At 54.5% G+C, this 14,210-nt stretch overlaps 3 protein-coding genes across 3 annotated transcripts; 2 read left to right on the top strand and 1 right to left on the bottom strand.

The window, feature by feature from the left end:
- Nucleotides 1-75: 75 nt before the first annotated feature.
- On the bottom strand, nt 76-4,073 carry CGCA056_v010831 (MMS19 nucleotide excision repair protein-like protein; the record flags this gene model as incomplete). Its single annotated transcript, XM_037326078.1, has 6 exons — nt 76-1,140; nt 1,192-2,967; nt 3,030-3,607; nt 3,659-3,721; nt 3,776-3,919; nt 3,986-4,073. The coding sequence occupies 6 exons, from the start codon at nt 4,071-4,073 to the stop codon at nt 76-78; spliced, it is 3,714 nt and encodes a 1,237-aa protein (XP_037174831.1).
- A 1,221-nt stretch (nt 4,074-5,294) lies between these two features.
- Nucleotides 5,295-6,504, top strand: CGCA056_v010830 (Methylenetetrahydrofolate dehydrogenase; the record flags this gene model as incomplete). The annotated part of the gene is made up of 3 exons (XM_037326077.1): nt 5,295-5,494; nt 5,624-6,356; nt 6,412-6,504. The coding sequence occupies 3 exons, from the start codon at nt 5,295-5,297 to the stop codon at nt 6,502-6,504; spliced, it is 1,026 nt and encodes a 341-aa protein (XP_037174832.1).
- Nucleotides 6,505-11,302: 4,798 nt separating this feature from the next.
- CGCA056_v010829 (uncharacterized protein) lies at nt 11,303-14,009 on the top strand (the record flags this gene model as incomplete). The annotated part of the gene is made up of 2 exons (XM_037326076.1): nt 11,303-12,031; nt 12,078-14,009. 2 exons carry the CDS (start codon nt 11,303-11,305, stop codon nt 14,007-14,009), a joined length of 2,661 nt encoding a protein of 886 aa, XP_037175472.1.
- Nucleotides 14,010-14,210: the final 201 nt, after the last annotated feature.

Below are 14,210 nucleotides of genomic sequence, written 5' to 3'. Positions count from 1 at the left end.
ATCCAGGTTGCGCCGTACACGCGTCTTTTCCAGCAGAACCCGCCCGCTTATCCAAATTACACATCCGGTCTCTTCTTATTTGACCTCTGCCCAAGCCGCACGTGCAACAAGAGCAGCCTTCCGAACCTCCCGCACTCGATCACCCGATGACTGCGACAGTACGCGACGGACATGTGCCGCAGAGTCAAGCAGATGACGGTCCTCGAACTGGGGAGGCAAAAGACCCAGGAGACGGACGACGAGATATCGGCATTGCGCCTGGCTGATGTCCGAATGGTCGAACGGCATATACCCGGCCGGCATCCACGCTGAATCCTCGCTCTGGGAGCCGCCTCGGGTGTAAATAGAGATGCAAGCCTCGATGATGCTCTTAAGGAAAGGCTTGATGCGTTCAGGCGATCTCTGGGCGATTTCCTCCAAGACCTTGAGACCTGCTTGCACATCTCCACCAGAGGGCAGGTAGCGGACAGCGCAAAGCACGAGTCTCACCAGATCCTCTGTATCGTCCTCGTAGATGTTGAAGGGGAGATGCTTGACAGCAGCAAGAACAGCAATGCTATAGTTTGCAGCCACCAGCATGTCCTCGGAACTATTGGAGCCAGCGGGCCAAGCCTTTGCCAGCATGGGCTTGACCAACTCGAAGTAAGCCCTCTGCAGCCACAAAGGTTTGGCTAGTCCATAGTACTCCTTTGCCAGACAGCCATAAGGAGAGAAAATGATCTCAAAGTTGCGGGCAAGAGTGTGGCCAGTCTCCTTGTTGGCAGGGCCGAGTTGGATAGCCGAAAGAACCTGTTTAAAGGCATTACCTGTGTACCTTCGAAGAACACCCGCAGTGATAGCATAGACAGGCCTTGCCAGGTTAGCCCTCGCCTGAGCCGGGGTTTCTCCTGGGATCCTCTTTGCCTCGTGCTCAAGGAAGCCAGTTTCGTTCTCCGATTCCTCTGACAGACTTCCATCGCCAACAACAAACTTCATCTGTTGCTCAATCATTGCCACTATCTCGCTCAGCTTCTCGACTGCATACTTGTTGGCAAGAATCGTCAGGATATGAGCGACAATGTGGCGTGAACGGGGAGAAGCTGAATGATCGCGGGACAGTAGACCTGCAATTAGAATCTGGTGGGCTGTTCCTCTCTCGACCTGGGACGTCTCAGTGCACCGTTTTCCAGAAGAAACTCGGAATAAACTTACCAAGCGTTGAATAGCTGTGGGATGCAAGGGCTGAACAATACCCAACGAGAGTACAACAGCACGGCCTTGACTGAAGCCACTAATAGGAAATTTGGGGGGATCGCGCATGCTGTAAGATTTTGCTGGGCTGACAGTTCGCAACATGGCATCTCGCAATTGAGCATTGGCCCAGGGGTGTGCATGAGTAGGGTCGCTGTGCAAGTATTCGTCATCGCCGCGGAAGAGAGTTACAACCTCTTCATTGAGGAGCAGCGCAGTCTGCTCCAGTTCATTCATTTCCCGAATGACAAAGGAGGCCATGGTGCTGATATAATGCAGATAACAGTCCTCAAAGTTCCGCGCGTCAGGGTCCTTGTTCACAAAATCGGTACTTAGCTCAAGGGACAGCTCAGTGTCATCCGCATAGCTGACGATCCTCGTCGCCCTTCTGTAGAGTTGTCGTACCACAAACAAACTGATCAGAGTAAAATCTCCATGGAGCTCATCGCTAGCGTTCTCCAGAGGTTGTTCTTTGCTGTCAACATCCATAGCGTCAACAGCAGCAGCCGAATCGGAACTCTCGCCATCAACACGGGGCAGCTGGGGGTATCGAGCTGCTACATAGTTGACCCACGTCTCGGGGTGGAAGCGCTTATCCTTGAAGTTGAGGGCGCTGGATCGGGGAACGAGTGCATGGATAGCATCTCTGTAGTATCTCATCGTCATCTGAATCCCAGATGCGAATACTGACCAAACCTGGGGAGGTGCCTTGATGTCAAGCATAGACTGCAGGTTCTTCAACAGTACACCGAGTAGAAGGATGTAATTGCCGAACTTGTTTGCTTGGCTGGGTACCTGAGAGCAGCTGATGAAAGCTAGCTTAGGAATGATCTGCTCAAGAGTTCCGATCAAGCCAGTGACCGACGTCTCAGGAGAAGCAATATACGGCTCGCATACTCTGAAGCTGTCCTCGACCAGTTTTTCCAGAGCTGGCGGGTAAGCTGTGGTTGCCTTCTGGAGAGCAAGCACCGCTTCGTCGGCTATGTTAGCCTGAAGCTCGTCTGTAGCGTATCTCTCTGGCGCCTTGAGGATCACACTTGCTAGATCATCGCAAATCTCGGACAGAGTGGCCTCTGGAAGCATAGGCTGTGTGGACAATCCTGTCTGAGCGGCGCGCTGGCATACCATGAGGCCCATACCCTTGATAGCTTGCTGTCCGATGGCGGTTTCTTCCTTCTGTGCACCGTCTTGGATTGCTTGTTGAAAGGGAGGCAGATATGCCTGTTTGTAGAGGGGTGCAAGCATCGGCTCTGTTGCCTTGAAAGCAGCTGCGTCGTCAACGGACAGTTCCGCCCCGCCACCGATAAGAGCTTGTCTCAATTCAAGGAGAGAATTGAGCAAAATCAACAGATTTTTGGTGTGTTCGGGTGACTTCGTGTGACGAAGATTGTCCTTGACATGGGTGATGGAGGGAGCGATCATAAGAGCAAACGCTGAGGGCTTCGCGCTGTGCACGCTAATAAGCAGTTTGCCTGAAGCTGCCGTGTATATCGGGTTGGCGAGGTCTTCCAAGCAGTCTCGCTGGACGGTCAGGGCGAAATCTCTCAGCTCGTCACCTGAGAGTCTCTTGGCAATGGTACGAATGACCTCGAGCGTAGCGTTGATCGTGTCCTCAATTTCTCCGTTGCGTACCTCGTACTTCAGACTGCCCCAGATCTTCTCAACGAAGGGCGTAATTCCTTGCTGGACATGCTCATACTTCACCAGGCAGGCGGTCAGCGTTTTGAGAATATCAACCTATAACACTGTCAGTTTAGCACGGTCACACTCCCGAAATGGCTACTCGCCTTGACGTTCACAGTCACACTATCTCCTTGATCGAGCCTTCCAATTAGATACGGGATCGCCTTGCTTGCGATCCGATGGTGCGCAGAGAAACATTCTCGAAGTGCAGACTTGAGGTCATCTGCGGTGATACCAGATGGATGTTGCGATGCTCTCAGTGAGATTGGGAAGTATGCTGAAAAAATGCCGAAAATCTCGTCCACGAGCTCTTGTGCGGGGGAATAGTCGGCAAGGAATGTCTTGAGGATCTTGAACCAGATCATCAAGCATTTAGGATCTCTCTCGTTGCGGCAAAGCTGTAGGAGGTCTGTTATGAAGCCGGTAGTAGCGCCGTGCTGGTACTGCAACTCGCTTGCAACATCGGGGTTGGTGACGAGATGGTCCAAGAGTTCATACACCGTGGCGCGAGTCTCTGCGACCTGGTTTTTGAAGTCATCACCGAGACTGCAAATACTCTGAATGATGTCGTTCCCTTTGGAGGGCTGAAATGCCTTCATACTGGTCGTTCGTTCGAGTGCTTTGGCGGCTGGCATAATGCCTGCTTTGTGATCGACCTTGAACATGCTGCCAAAGAATGCAACAAGGAGATTCACTGCAATGACTGGTCAATGGAGATTCCTACTGGAAGAGCAATATCATTCACCTTGATCTGCCTTCAGAAAGCCGGGGTCCAAATGTTCCAATGTCCCTGCCAGGAAGCCAAGGGCTAAACCAGGGTTAGTATTGGCCTACAGCGTACTACCGGGACGAGGGCCTTCACCTTTGGAGCGGGCAATGATGTCGCCACTTGACTCTCCATCCTCGCTGTCTTCCATTTGGTCGGCGTTGGCATTGGGCATCCACGGCCTGATGGACTCAACCCATCTCGCCACAGGATTGCTGGGTCTAGGTGCTGATTGTATTGCTAGAATCAGGGATCAGCACTCTGCCTGTCCAGGGGCCTTGGGTCTCAACGTCTGATAGGGCTTACCTGAAGATGCTTCCTTGGTGATCGATGCATGTCTCTCGAGGTCGTCGCTGAGGACATACTCTAGTGCCAATTTCCTGAAATCTGCCATGATACCCAGCCTCTTCAGGCACTGCGTTGTTTGCGATGATGTCTTTTTCGAAGGCCCTAAGAGCAAGTGTATGGCTGAAATGTTCAAGTTGTGTCTCTGCTGATGTTTTTTGTAGTTGAAGAAGGGAAGTTGGTTGGAGAAAAACTGAATAGTGAGATTGGGCCGTTGAAATCAAAATCAGAAGTTGCGATGCGCACCCGCACTTGGCTATGAAGTACACCCCGCACCTGCTCAAAATGGTGGCCGCTTTCAGGGGTTAGATACAAAACTTCAGATCTCTTCCATCTGATGATCTAGAATAGACGAGGTAGGAAGGCGCGGGTAGGATTTTTCAGTGCACCAACAGGAAGGCTTCAAAACTTTTTCGTCAACTGATACTAGCTTCACTTCACTGGCCGGCTTTCGGTGACAGGCTGTGAGATAATTACTCAGATGAGATGGTGGTGGGGGATATGCTTTGGGCAAGCGGTGTGTCTCTTATCAGGCTTATCGCGGCCTGGAGGAACCAATGTCCGATGACGGTGACTGTCCAGGATTAGCATGCCTCCTCCTTCTAGTCCTTCGTTTTCCGGGATTTCTTGAGGTTTGACGTTGAGTGTGTATTTTGGTGATGTCACTGATTTACATGAAGAAAAAAGAATTATCCAAATATCATCTACCATCGTAGAATCTCTAAACAATCTTGATAGCCTTTCATTTTCAAGTTGGAAATGAACAATTGTGACATTGCGCTAGTCCTGATTGGGCGGGCAGTCTATGGAGGGGTAAATTTCAGCGCAGGGGCCGCGGGGTCCTGCGCCAGCAGAGAGAAAAAAATTTGGAGGTCGAAGTCGGAGCCAGTGCCCCTCCAAAATACTCATAGCCGTTCACGGTCATTTTACGGAACCATCTTTTTTTCTCACTTCAACCGCGCCAATTCTGTCTTCTGGACTCAAATCCTGGATCTGAGCCTCTCATTTCCTGTCCAATCCGCAGACCTCCCGCGCTTCTAGGCAGTCAGTTTCCCCTTTCCTCATTCATCTTACCCCAATAATGCGGCATCGCGGGGTCCAAGATGGTGGGGCTTTCAAGACGGCAGTACTAATCCGGGGATAGAAGCCGATAGGCACTCACTCAACCTCCAGATAACGGAAGTGAGTGATACCAATGATCATGGGGAAGAGAGCCCTAGCTGACGCGCTGTGAAGGCATTTCAAGTCTCCCGGAGATCCAGACTCAGCCATGGCGTCCGAAGTCCCCAAGACGTGCAAGGTCATTCTGGCCGACACCATTGCCAAGAAGCTCCTGGCTGAGGTTCACGAGACCCTCGCCAAGGTCCAGGGCAGCGGCGTCTTCAAGCCCACCCTCGTTGCCTTCCTTGCCAACGACGACCCGGCTGCTCTCCAGTACGCCGAGTGGTCTCAGAAGACCTGCGTAGAGAAGTAGGCCAAGCCCTGCCATTGCCCGCAAAGATGGTCCTTTTCGTCTTTGCAGGAGAGAATCACACAAAACACGTATACACACAGAACATGAAAGGTGCAAAGGTGACTAACAAGAGCCTTCCCTTTCAGCGGCTTCAACTTTGACCTGCGTCGCGTCGACAAGGAGCAGCTCGAGGAGAAGATCCAGGAGGCCAACGAGGATGACAAGGTCGACGGCATCATCGTCTATTACCCCATCTTCCCCGGCAACCCCACGCACGACAAGTACATCCAGGAGACCGTCTCCCTGGCCAAGGACGTCGAGGGCCTCTGCCACAAGCACATCTACAACATGTACCACAACGTCCGCTTCCTCGACCCGCCCCAGAACCTGCGCAAGTCCATCCTGCCCTGCACGCCCCTCGCCGTCGTCAAGATCCTCGAGCACCTGCAGATCTACAACCCCATCCTCGCCCCGGGTAACCGCCTCTTCGGCAAGACCATCACCGTCATCAACCGTTCCGAGGTCAACGGCCGCCCGCTGGCCGCGCTGCTCGCCAACGACGGCGCCACCGTCTACTCCGTCGACATCACCGGCGTCCAGCTCTTCACCCGTGGCCAGGGCATCAAGCAGCCGCGCCACCAGGTCACCAACAAGGAGGGTTGGGGCCTCGAGGAGGTTCTCCCCATCAGCGATGTCATCATCGGCGGCGTCCCCGCCGAGAAGTACAAGATCAGCACGGATCTCATCCGCGAGGGTGCCGTGTGCATCAACTTCTCTTCGTTCCGCAACTTCGATGCCCCCACAGTCAAGGAGAAGGCCGCCATCTACGTCCCCTCCGTCGGTAAGGTTACGATCGCCTGCCTGCTGAGGAACCTGGTCGTAAGTGGCTGCCCCGCCCGATACAGATCAAGCGAGTTTACTGATTTTGCTGCAGCGCCTCATTGCCAACCGCCCGACGACCAAGGACAACGGCAGCGAGGACGCAAGCACCGCGCAAGCCAGAAGCGAGGCCTTCACCGAGGGTTAGATTTGAGAAATTTGGAATTACACAGGAAGACCCCGCAAGGAAAGACAATATTGCGTAGAAAAAAGTTATACGGTTTGGACAAAAAAGGCATTTTGATTGTTTATACCTCGTTTGTCATACGGGAGGATCACTGAGGCTTGCATTACGGGCGAAAATCAAAGAAAAAGCATACAAGACATGGGTTAGCCGGAGATATTTCAACATAGAGCAAGACACGCACAGTCTTTTGTGTCGTTGTCAAAGGGATTGCTGTTTTGCATTGAGATTCGTCAGGTTTGCATGAGGGAACCGAGTTAGAAATCGTGTCATGAGTAGAGATACGGAATGCTTATTCCATGCACCACTATGCGGAATCGACTGTCGGGGGTGATGATGTCTGGTCTGAGACGCAACCGAGCCGCAAGCAGGCGGGCTGACACTCTCTTGTTGTCTACAGGCTTGCAGACGATGGATCCGAAGGGAGTTGTCCAAGGCTCATGTGTACAGGAACAGGTTCGCCAAATAGCCCGCGAAGGCTGATTTCACGACCCGATCATTTACCGAGAGATCCAGCATTGGGGTTCCAGAAGGCAGACTGCTGCACTTTGCGAACTACAGGCCGGACCGAGTTCGGAGAATAACAAGACCTTTAAATAAGAAGGGGCTCAGCCAAGGCAAGGACCAAGACCAAACGAGATAGGCGACGAGATCCAGGCGCAAGCCGCAACCGCCGGCGCGTGCCTTTGATGTGCTGGAAGACATAACGACGTCGCGATCTTTTGTGCGTCAACTCGGCATCGCTTCTGCGGGATCAGAGGACGATCAATCCGTGACTGAAAGACGGACATTTCTGGGACTGCGCGGATGGGACGAGAGCCTGTTTCGGGACGGTGTTCGCGCGCGCTTCATCCTGAGTTTTCTCACATTTCCCCACGTCGGGCCGGGAGGGTGCGCCCACACTGGCATTGTCCAACAGTTTGAGCATTGCAAGGATGGCGCCGTTTGGGTGGAAATCGTGAGATCGCATCCGATTGCATGTGTAGATTGGTTCGGCATCGCAAATCAATGCGAGGAGCAGAAAATGACCAGATAAACGAGGTGCTAATGGGTATAGTCGAGGCGTTAAGAGCCAATTCTGGTAGTCTGTAGCAGATTGACACCGCATAGCGTCATCGGATGAGTGATTAGGGATTGGGGGAACGGCAGGCCAAGAATGTGAGTTCGTAAGGTGACATTCGTATCTCGAATTGTCCTCAAAGTTCAACAAGTCCTTTGCCCATGCGAATGACGAATTGCGATTAGTGACTGGTGTCTCTGGCGCTTGTCTGGGCCTAGGCGCGTTACAGGCAAATTCCGCCAGGGTTGAATGCAACACAGTGCATCCAAGAGACGACCGCAAGCGACGGTGGTACCGAGGACAGCAACGAGGCGGCACGTCTGCGAAGGAGCTGCAAATTGCGAAGCATTCCAGAAGGCTCGGGCACTTCGTCTCGGTTGCGCCGTTGATGGTGGTTTTATTGAATTGTAGCTCCACCAATGGCTGGGGACAGTCGCAGCTCCAGACTGCTGGGAACCTACCTAACACTTGTGAAGTCAACTGCCACGACTCCACGCGGCGCCCGCTCGCTGGCCACGAGTAGTCCGTCAGTTAGTCACATGCGGCCACCTCTTGGATTGCTGTGGTCGTTGAGTTGAGAGCGGTTAGTCTGCAGAGCGTGCGTAGTGCAGCGTCCACGTTGAACAAAGGGCCGAGGGCACTTCTGCCCATCTCCACAAGTCACGGGCGAGGTTGCGTTGAAGCTTATCCCCAAAGTTACCGTGCCAGGCCACCACCTTGGTCAGACGTGTTCGTCTCGAGAATGAGATTGATTGGTGACGGCTACGTATGGATACCTGCTCGATCAGTGTAGTGTTTCCGTGAGAACGTCCAGCGAAATTGGGGGCGCCCACTGAAGTGATCCAGTGTTGGGTCTTGCTGCAAGCTGCCCTGGGAATCGTGAGGTCCATCAGGGTCTGCATGCGGAAGGCTGGCCAATTGCCGAAATCCGCCTTACAAGAGATGCTAAGACTCCACCGTGCGAGCGTCCAGTGCACGCGTCGTGCTGAGAGCTGAGAAGTGTTCTTTGAGGGAGAGGCGTTGGAAAATGACGGGTTGCTGCTGAATTCGGGCGCGCCACGCCTCCGATGAGAATCAATTCAGGGCTGCACCGACTTTGGTTGGAACTTGGAACGGTTTCTTTCATCTCCCCCCAATGGAGCCCGTCGCTGGAGCTGTACTCCCGGCGCGGAGCACACCCGCTGGCCAATGCTCGAGGAACACTTGAACCGGGGCTCTGCTTTTAATTAGCTTCGAGCTTGGGGTCCGATCAGGGCAGCTCTCAAACAAGTCCTTGGAGGATGGTGCATGCAGGGCAGAGGCTCCGATGCCCAGGGCCTGCAGAAAGAAACACCACGCTCTACGGCGGGCTGCCGCTTGGCCCAACGCAGGCTAAACTGCTCAGGAACCCAGAACACTCAGCCCATGCAACCTATGATATCGTCTTGCATTGGTGGTGGCTGCCCTCACTTCTCAGCAACTGCCCTGCAGCAGCAGAAGAACGGGCCCTAGGTCCCCCTCCATGTGCGCAACCATGCAGCAAGCCACTGCAGCCAAGGGTGCCGTCCAGGGGGGACCGGCCCAGAACCAGGATCCGCGAACAAGGACTCTTGCTTTTGGATTGGAGCGAGAAATTTGAAAATTTTACGAACGGAAAGGGTTGCCAGACATGGGGAATGCCTGTCGAGTTTACGGGGAGGGAACCTGGGAATTAATAACCAACGGCACGAAGATGATGACTTGATGAAGCGAGAGAAAGAGAGAGAGAGGGACAGACACGACAGAGAAACTCCTTACAGCCTACTAGATATTAATGCTATCAAAAGCGTGCATAGGCAACGACACGGGTACCTTTACCTGCATGTGCGGCACGGCGGTACGCGACCTGGGCATAACACGCGAAAGAAGAGCCCCTTTCGACACGCAGGGAACGTCTTTCGTTGTAAGGTACCTTAGGTACCGCACCGCACCGCAGTAAGTGCTCAACTGTCGATTTGCTGCTGCTTGAGCCGTGCGTGTCAGGCCCTGTCGTGTCATTCATCACTTGCCTTATTCAATCGGCCTTCCGTCGATCCTTCCCAAAGTCAGAGAGCCTTCTCGGCAGTCACCCATCGCACTTGAACTCGCACTTGCGCACCCACGAACACTTTTCGCGGTCTTTCCGGCGTGGTCTAGCCTTCGCCAATCACCTCCGTCAAGCGTCAAGTCCGTCTGTCTGTCACGCCCGTCCGCTCCCACCTATTATCTCCCACCAACCCGACGGGACTCACCAAAGCAAGGTACCTTACCTACCTACCTACCTTCATCCTCCTCCACGCGTTGAGGTACGGATACATCTGCACCTTCAACTGCCGCCGCAGGTCTCCAACGTCTGCAACTCTCGAGCCCTTCTGCGGTCCTGCACTCGCTCATCCTGTACTCTTCACCGGCGACTTGTGCCCTCGAACCCTGGGCTGCTCATCTCCCGCAGCCTGTCATCTTATCTTCCTGGCTCAGGGCCGCCAGCCGAGATCAGCTTGCGAAAGCAACCCGGGAACAATCGTCTGTCCACCACCAACTTCACCCTTTCACACATTCACCTGCTTGCCACTTGTCTGTTCGTATTTCTCGCCTGCGCTTTGGTTTGCGGTTTGTGCAGTTGCGTTGCTCCTCGCTGCTGCTACTGCACCTCAGCGAGAGACAAGAACAGCCTCCAAAGCCGCCGGCTGCATGTCTCACGGCCTCCTTCCTGTCTTGATTGGTCGTGTAACCAGGTCATTTTAGACATCCTGCTGGATCCCGTTGCCTCTCCGCGTCCTCCACCGCCAGCTGCAACCCCTTAAACTCGTGGCCGTCGCAACGCAGCCAGCCAGACAGCAGTCACCTACCTTGGAACAATTCAAAAGAGGAGGGAAAGAAGGGGCCATTCGCCAGATTCGTCGACATCAACCGCGCCTGGCCGTTTGTTTCCTGGTAATCGAATCCTCGATCGAGCGCTGAGCAGCACCGAAAGCTTCTCAATCCGGCCGCCTCCCCGAACCCGGCAGCTCGTTTGTGCTTGCTTTGCGCATGCATACGCCCCAACCCCCAACGAACGACGTCTTTGCTACTGCAAACGGTCTTATCGTCGTTAATCCGCCTTCCACCTGGAGCGCCCAGCATATCTACGACACCACTATTTCTCATATCTAAAATCGGGCCCCGGACCTACTTGCTTGGCCCTGCCAAACGACTCGATCTCCGCCCATTTTATTCGACATCTGCACGTTGCCTTTGAGCCTGTCTGCCCGTCATCTTCCGCGACGGGCTTGGAGCGTTTTTAGTTCCATCTGCTGGCACTGCAGCAAACTTGACACCTGCAGTTATCCCCGAGGAAACGGAAACCCGATCAGTCTTATTCCATCCGAATCCACGACCGGACGGCCCACGGACCTGGCTGGACTTTGGGGGATCGGTTGAACCTTGCCCGAAACTTTGCTCAAATGCATTCGTCTCATCCGGAGTTCGTATACCAAGAATAATCACTCCATTGAGTTTCTTGCGTGCGCCACGAAGGAAGGACTCGTCGGTTAATTACAGTCAGCCCGCCCTGTTGGTTGGCGTCGTCCGACTCGTTTCCCGTCCCACGACTCCACGGCCACTGTAACGACAATCAACGCCCGCGATCCAGGTAAACCGACGCGCGGGAGGCTACACCACGGGACCTGAATCGCTTGCAAAACTTGGCCAACCCAGTCCGCAACCATGGCGACGCAAGCTATTCACGCTCCCGCTCACAGCGGCCATGCTCATTCAAGCTCCACCTCGTCGTACCCCCCGCAGCCCGCCTCTCCTACTTTAACAAACCCGGACATGATTCTCCCCGACTATGATTGCCCTTCTTCCCCCGACCGGTCGCATTCGCCTCTGATGATGTGGAAGAACTCGCAAGCTGTCGACTTGAACATGCAATTCCAATTCCCTCCGAGTGCATACGTCGCCGGCCCCATTACCCCCGCGACACCAATCATCTATGGCAACGGTACCATGCTGTCAGATATCGGGGAGGTAACTGAGGCCGAGAGCACGCCGGGTAAGACCTCGCGTCCATCCTCTATGATCTGGACAGGGCGCGTCAGCCGGATTCCCGACGAGCGATTCCCCTCGCCGACGAAAGCGTACGAGAGCATCAAGCAGCGGGCGCGCGCGCACGAGCGACGATCCTCGGTCGAGTCCACGAGCACGATCACTACTACACAAGACCACAACGTGTTCGCCGACTTTGACGACGCTGTCAGCGTAGATGATAGTAACTTCCAAGGCGACGATGAGGAGAGCGTCGCGGAGTCGTACACAGATGATGTGTCCGTTCACAAGGCCCATGCCATCTCTAAACCTACAAGGACATCTCTTAATGATCCAAATAGGTACTCAACCGCATTGATAAGCCGAAGGGCTGAGCAGATTCTTGCAAATGCCAAGCGTAGACTCACTGTAAGTGCCCTCGCGAGCATTGATCGGGCTCGACTAACACAGATAGACGATGGAGGGTAATCTGTCGAGAGCACGAAGCTCGTTGAGCATCTCAACACCCTCGATGTCTTCATTCGACGGCACCGGCTCCACACCGTCCCCGCCAATGATGCGATCTACTTCTTCCGCGACATCCCCGAGCTCTGCGCATGGGCACGCCCGAATGATGAGCGATTCCTCCATCAACACCGAGTTGGTGAACTCTGGTGCTGTCCCGAGGAGGTCTGCCAGTGCAATGGGTGCTGCTGGAGGTTACCGGCAGCCTATTTCTACGCGCAAGATCACCCATGATGCGGCTACGCTTGAGCGCTTGAACTCTGGGCGGGACAATCAGCCGCGTTACAAGGCGGCTCAGGAAATTGGCTTAGACACTCTAGGTGAGGATGAGATATCCACGGAATTCCATTCCGGAAGCGATAGCACCACCAAGCGAGACAGTCTTTTAGGTCCGGCTCTGGGTGGCCCCACGAAGCCACCATTGACACGCTCTGCGTCGGCAGCGCAAATGCGCGATCTGAAGGATCAAGTGCTGGATCTTAAAGGCAAGATTTCATCCTTGAGAGAACAGGCACGGGTGGATACCATGCGCCGACGCAGCCTTCAGAGCTTGCGAACCCCCAGTCCCTTTACTCACGCCCAGGTTGACCAATGGTATGCCGGTTCTCAAAAGCAGTCTCCGACCGAGCCACTCACTGCGACGTCGGAATTGGCTCCGTGGCATGAAGAACGCGCGCCTAGCGTCAACGGCGAGATACAGACGAAAGAGACAGAGGTGACCCTCGAGGGGCCTCTCGAGGGGCCCATTGAGAACACCCTCGAGGACACCCCAGAGGAGCTTCCAATCAGGGATGATGAGTCGGTTGTTGGAGACTACGAAGCGGCGCAAGAGGCGGTTCGCCAAGAGGAGCGCCAGAAGGCCCTCGATGCGATGGAAGCAAACGCCCACGTCGAGCCTGACGATGACATTTCCGATATGCATACAGAGGATGGCTTTGAGGACAGTGTGCAGGTACAGGAAGAAGACGGATATGAGAGCGAGAGTGGAGACTCTCTGTACCACGACACCTACCAAACTCCTGTGTCACATGAAGACCGAGAGGATGCATTCGACTACGAGCACTTCTTCCTTCACAGCGCCATGGGCACTATCAGCCAACAACGGATGGCCCGACAGGGAAGCCGCCGCGGAAGTTTCAGTTCTGAGGACTCTGTCGAAACTACCCGTGGACCCATAACCTCCGACGAGTCGATCCGGCCCAAGCTCCACAACAGGCGAGGCAGCGGCGACACGACATCGACCATGGATTCCTTCGCGACGGCCAACTCAGGCCGAGCCAGTCGAGTGAGCGCCAGTGGTAATGAGGAAGACGTGAGACAAGGCGTTCTTACACCTCCAAGTGTGAGCCCTATCAGCGAGCGTACAGAGAGCCCCCCAACTGCCAAACGATCTGTTGTGGGTAGCATCAACGGCGGCGATGTGCTTGAACAGATGCGAACCAGGGCGCGCGCGGGCTCCATCGCTTACCGTCGCCCCATGAGCACTCAGGCCACGATGGGTCACCGGCCATCGACTGCGTCTTTCGACTCAACTGGGACTAATCGAAGCTTCCCGTTGGTTGGCAAGGCCCGTGTCAGCGTTGGTGGGGTCCTCACGCCACAGGGCTCTCCCGAACTGGAACTGCGAACCATTTCGGATGCTATCATGAGCGAGACGGCCAGCATCTGTGACAAGGAGAGCGTTGGAGGACCGGACCAGCTTGCGCCTATGAATCAGCTCGCCAAGGAGGACCAAATTTTGGTCGAACGCTTTGTGGCAAGCCTGGGACGTTGCGTCCTCGGTTTGAGTGAGTCTGGCAAGGCATCGGCAGAGAGCCGGATGTACAGGAGGCGCCTCGACACGGCGCGCAAGATTTTGGAGGGCACGGGCGAAACTTCATGAGGGGGGTCTTCTTTTGTTCAAACACTATGTTTGGGGTATCTGGGTAACCACAGAGCGGTAGGGCCGCATGGTGCGGCTACAGTGATTTGGTCAGGACATTGACATTTGGCGCGTCAAAACGAATAACTGATAATGTCAAATGAAAAAAGGCGGGAGGCTGCGGTTGAGAAGGGGTTGCCTGTGTGGTGGATGCTTCCACAC

Source organism: Colletotrichum aenigma (genome assembly GCF_013390185.1).
Source record: "Colletotrichum aenigma strain Cg56 chromosome Unknown KSG_Cg56_contig07, whole genome shotgun sequence".
NCBI lineage: Eukaryota > Fungi > Ascomycota > Sordariomycetes > Glomerellales > Glomerellaceae > Colletotrichum > Colletotrichum aenigma.
Note: the sequence above shows the minus strand (reverse complement) of the source record. Positions and strands in the feature narration are given on the sequence as shown.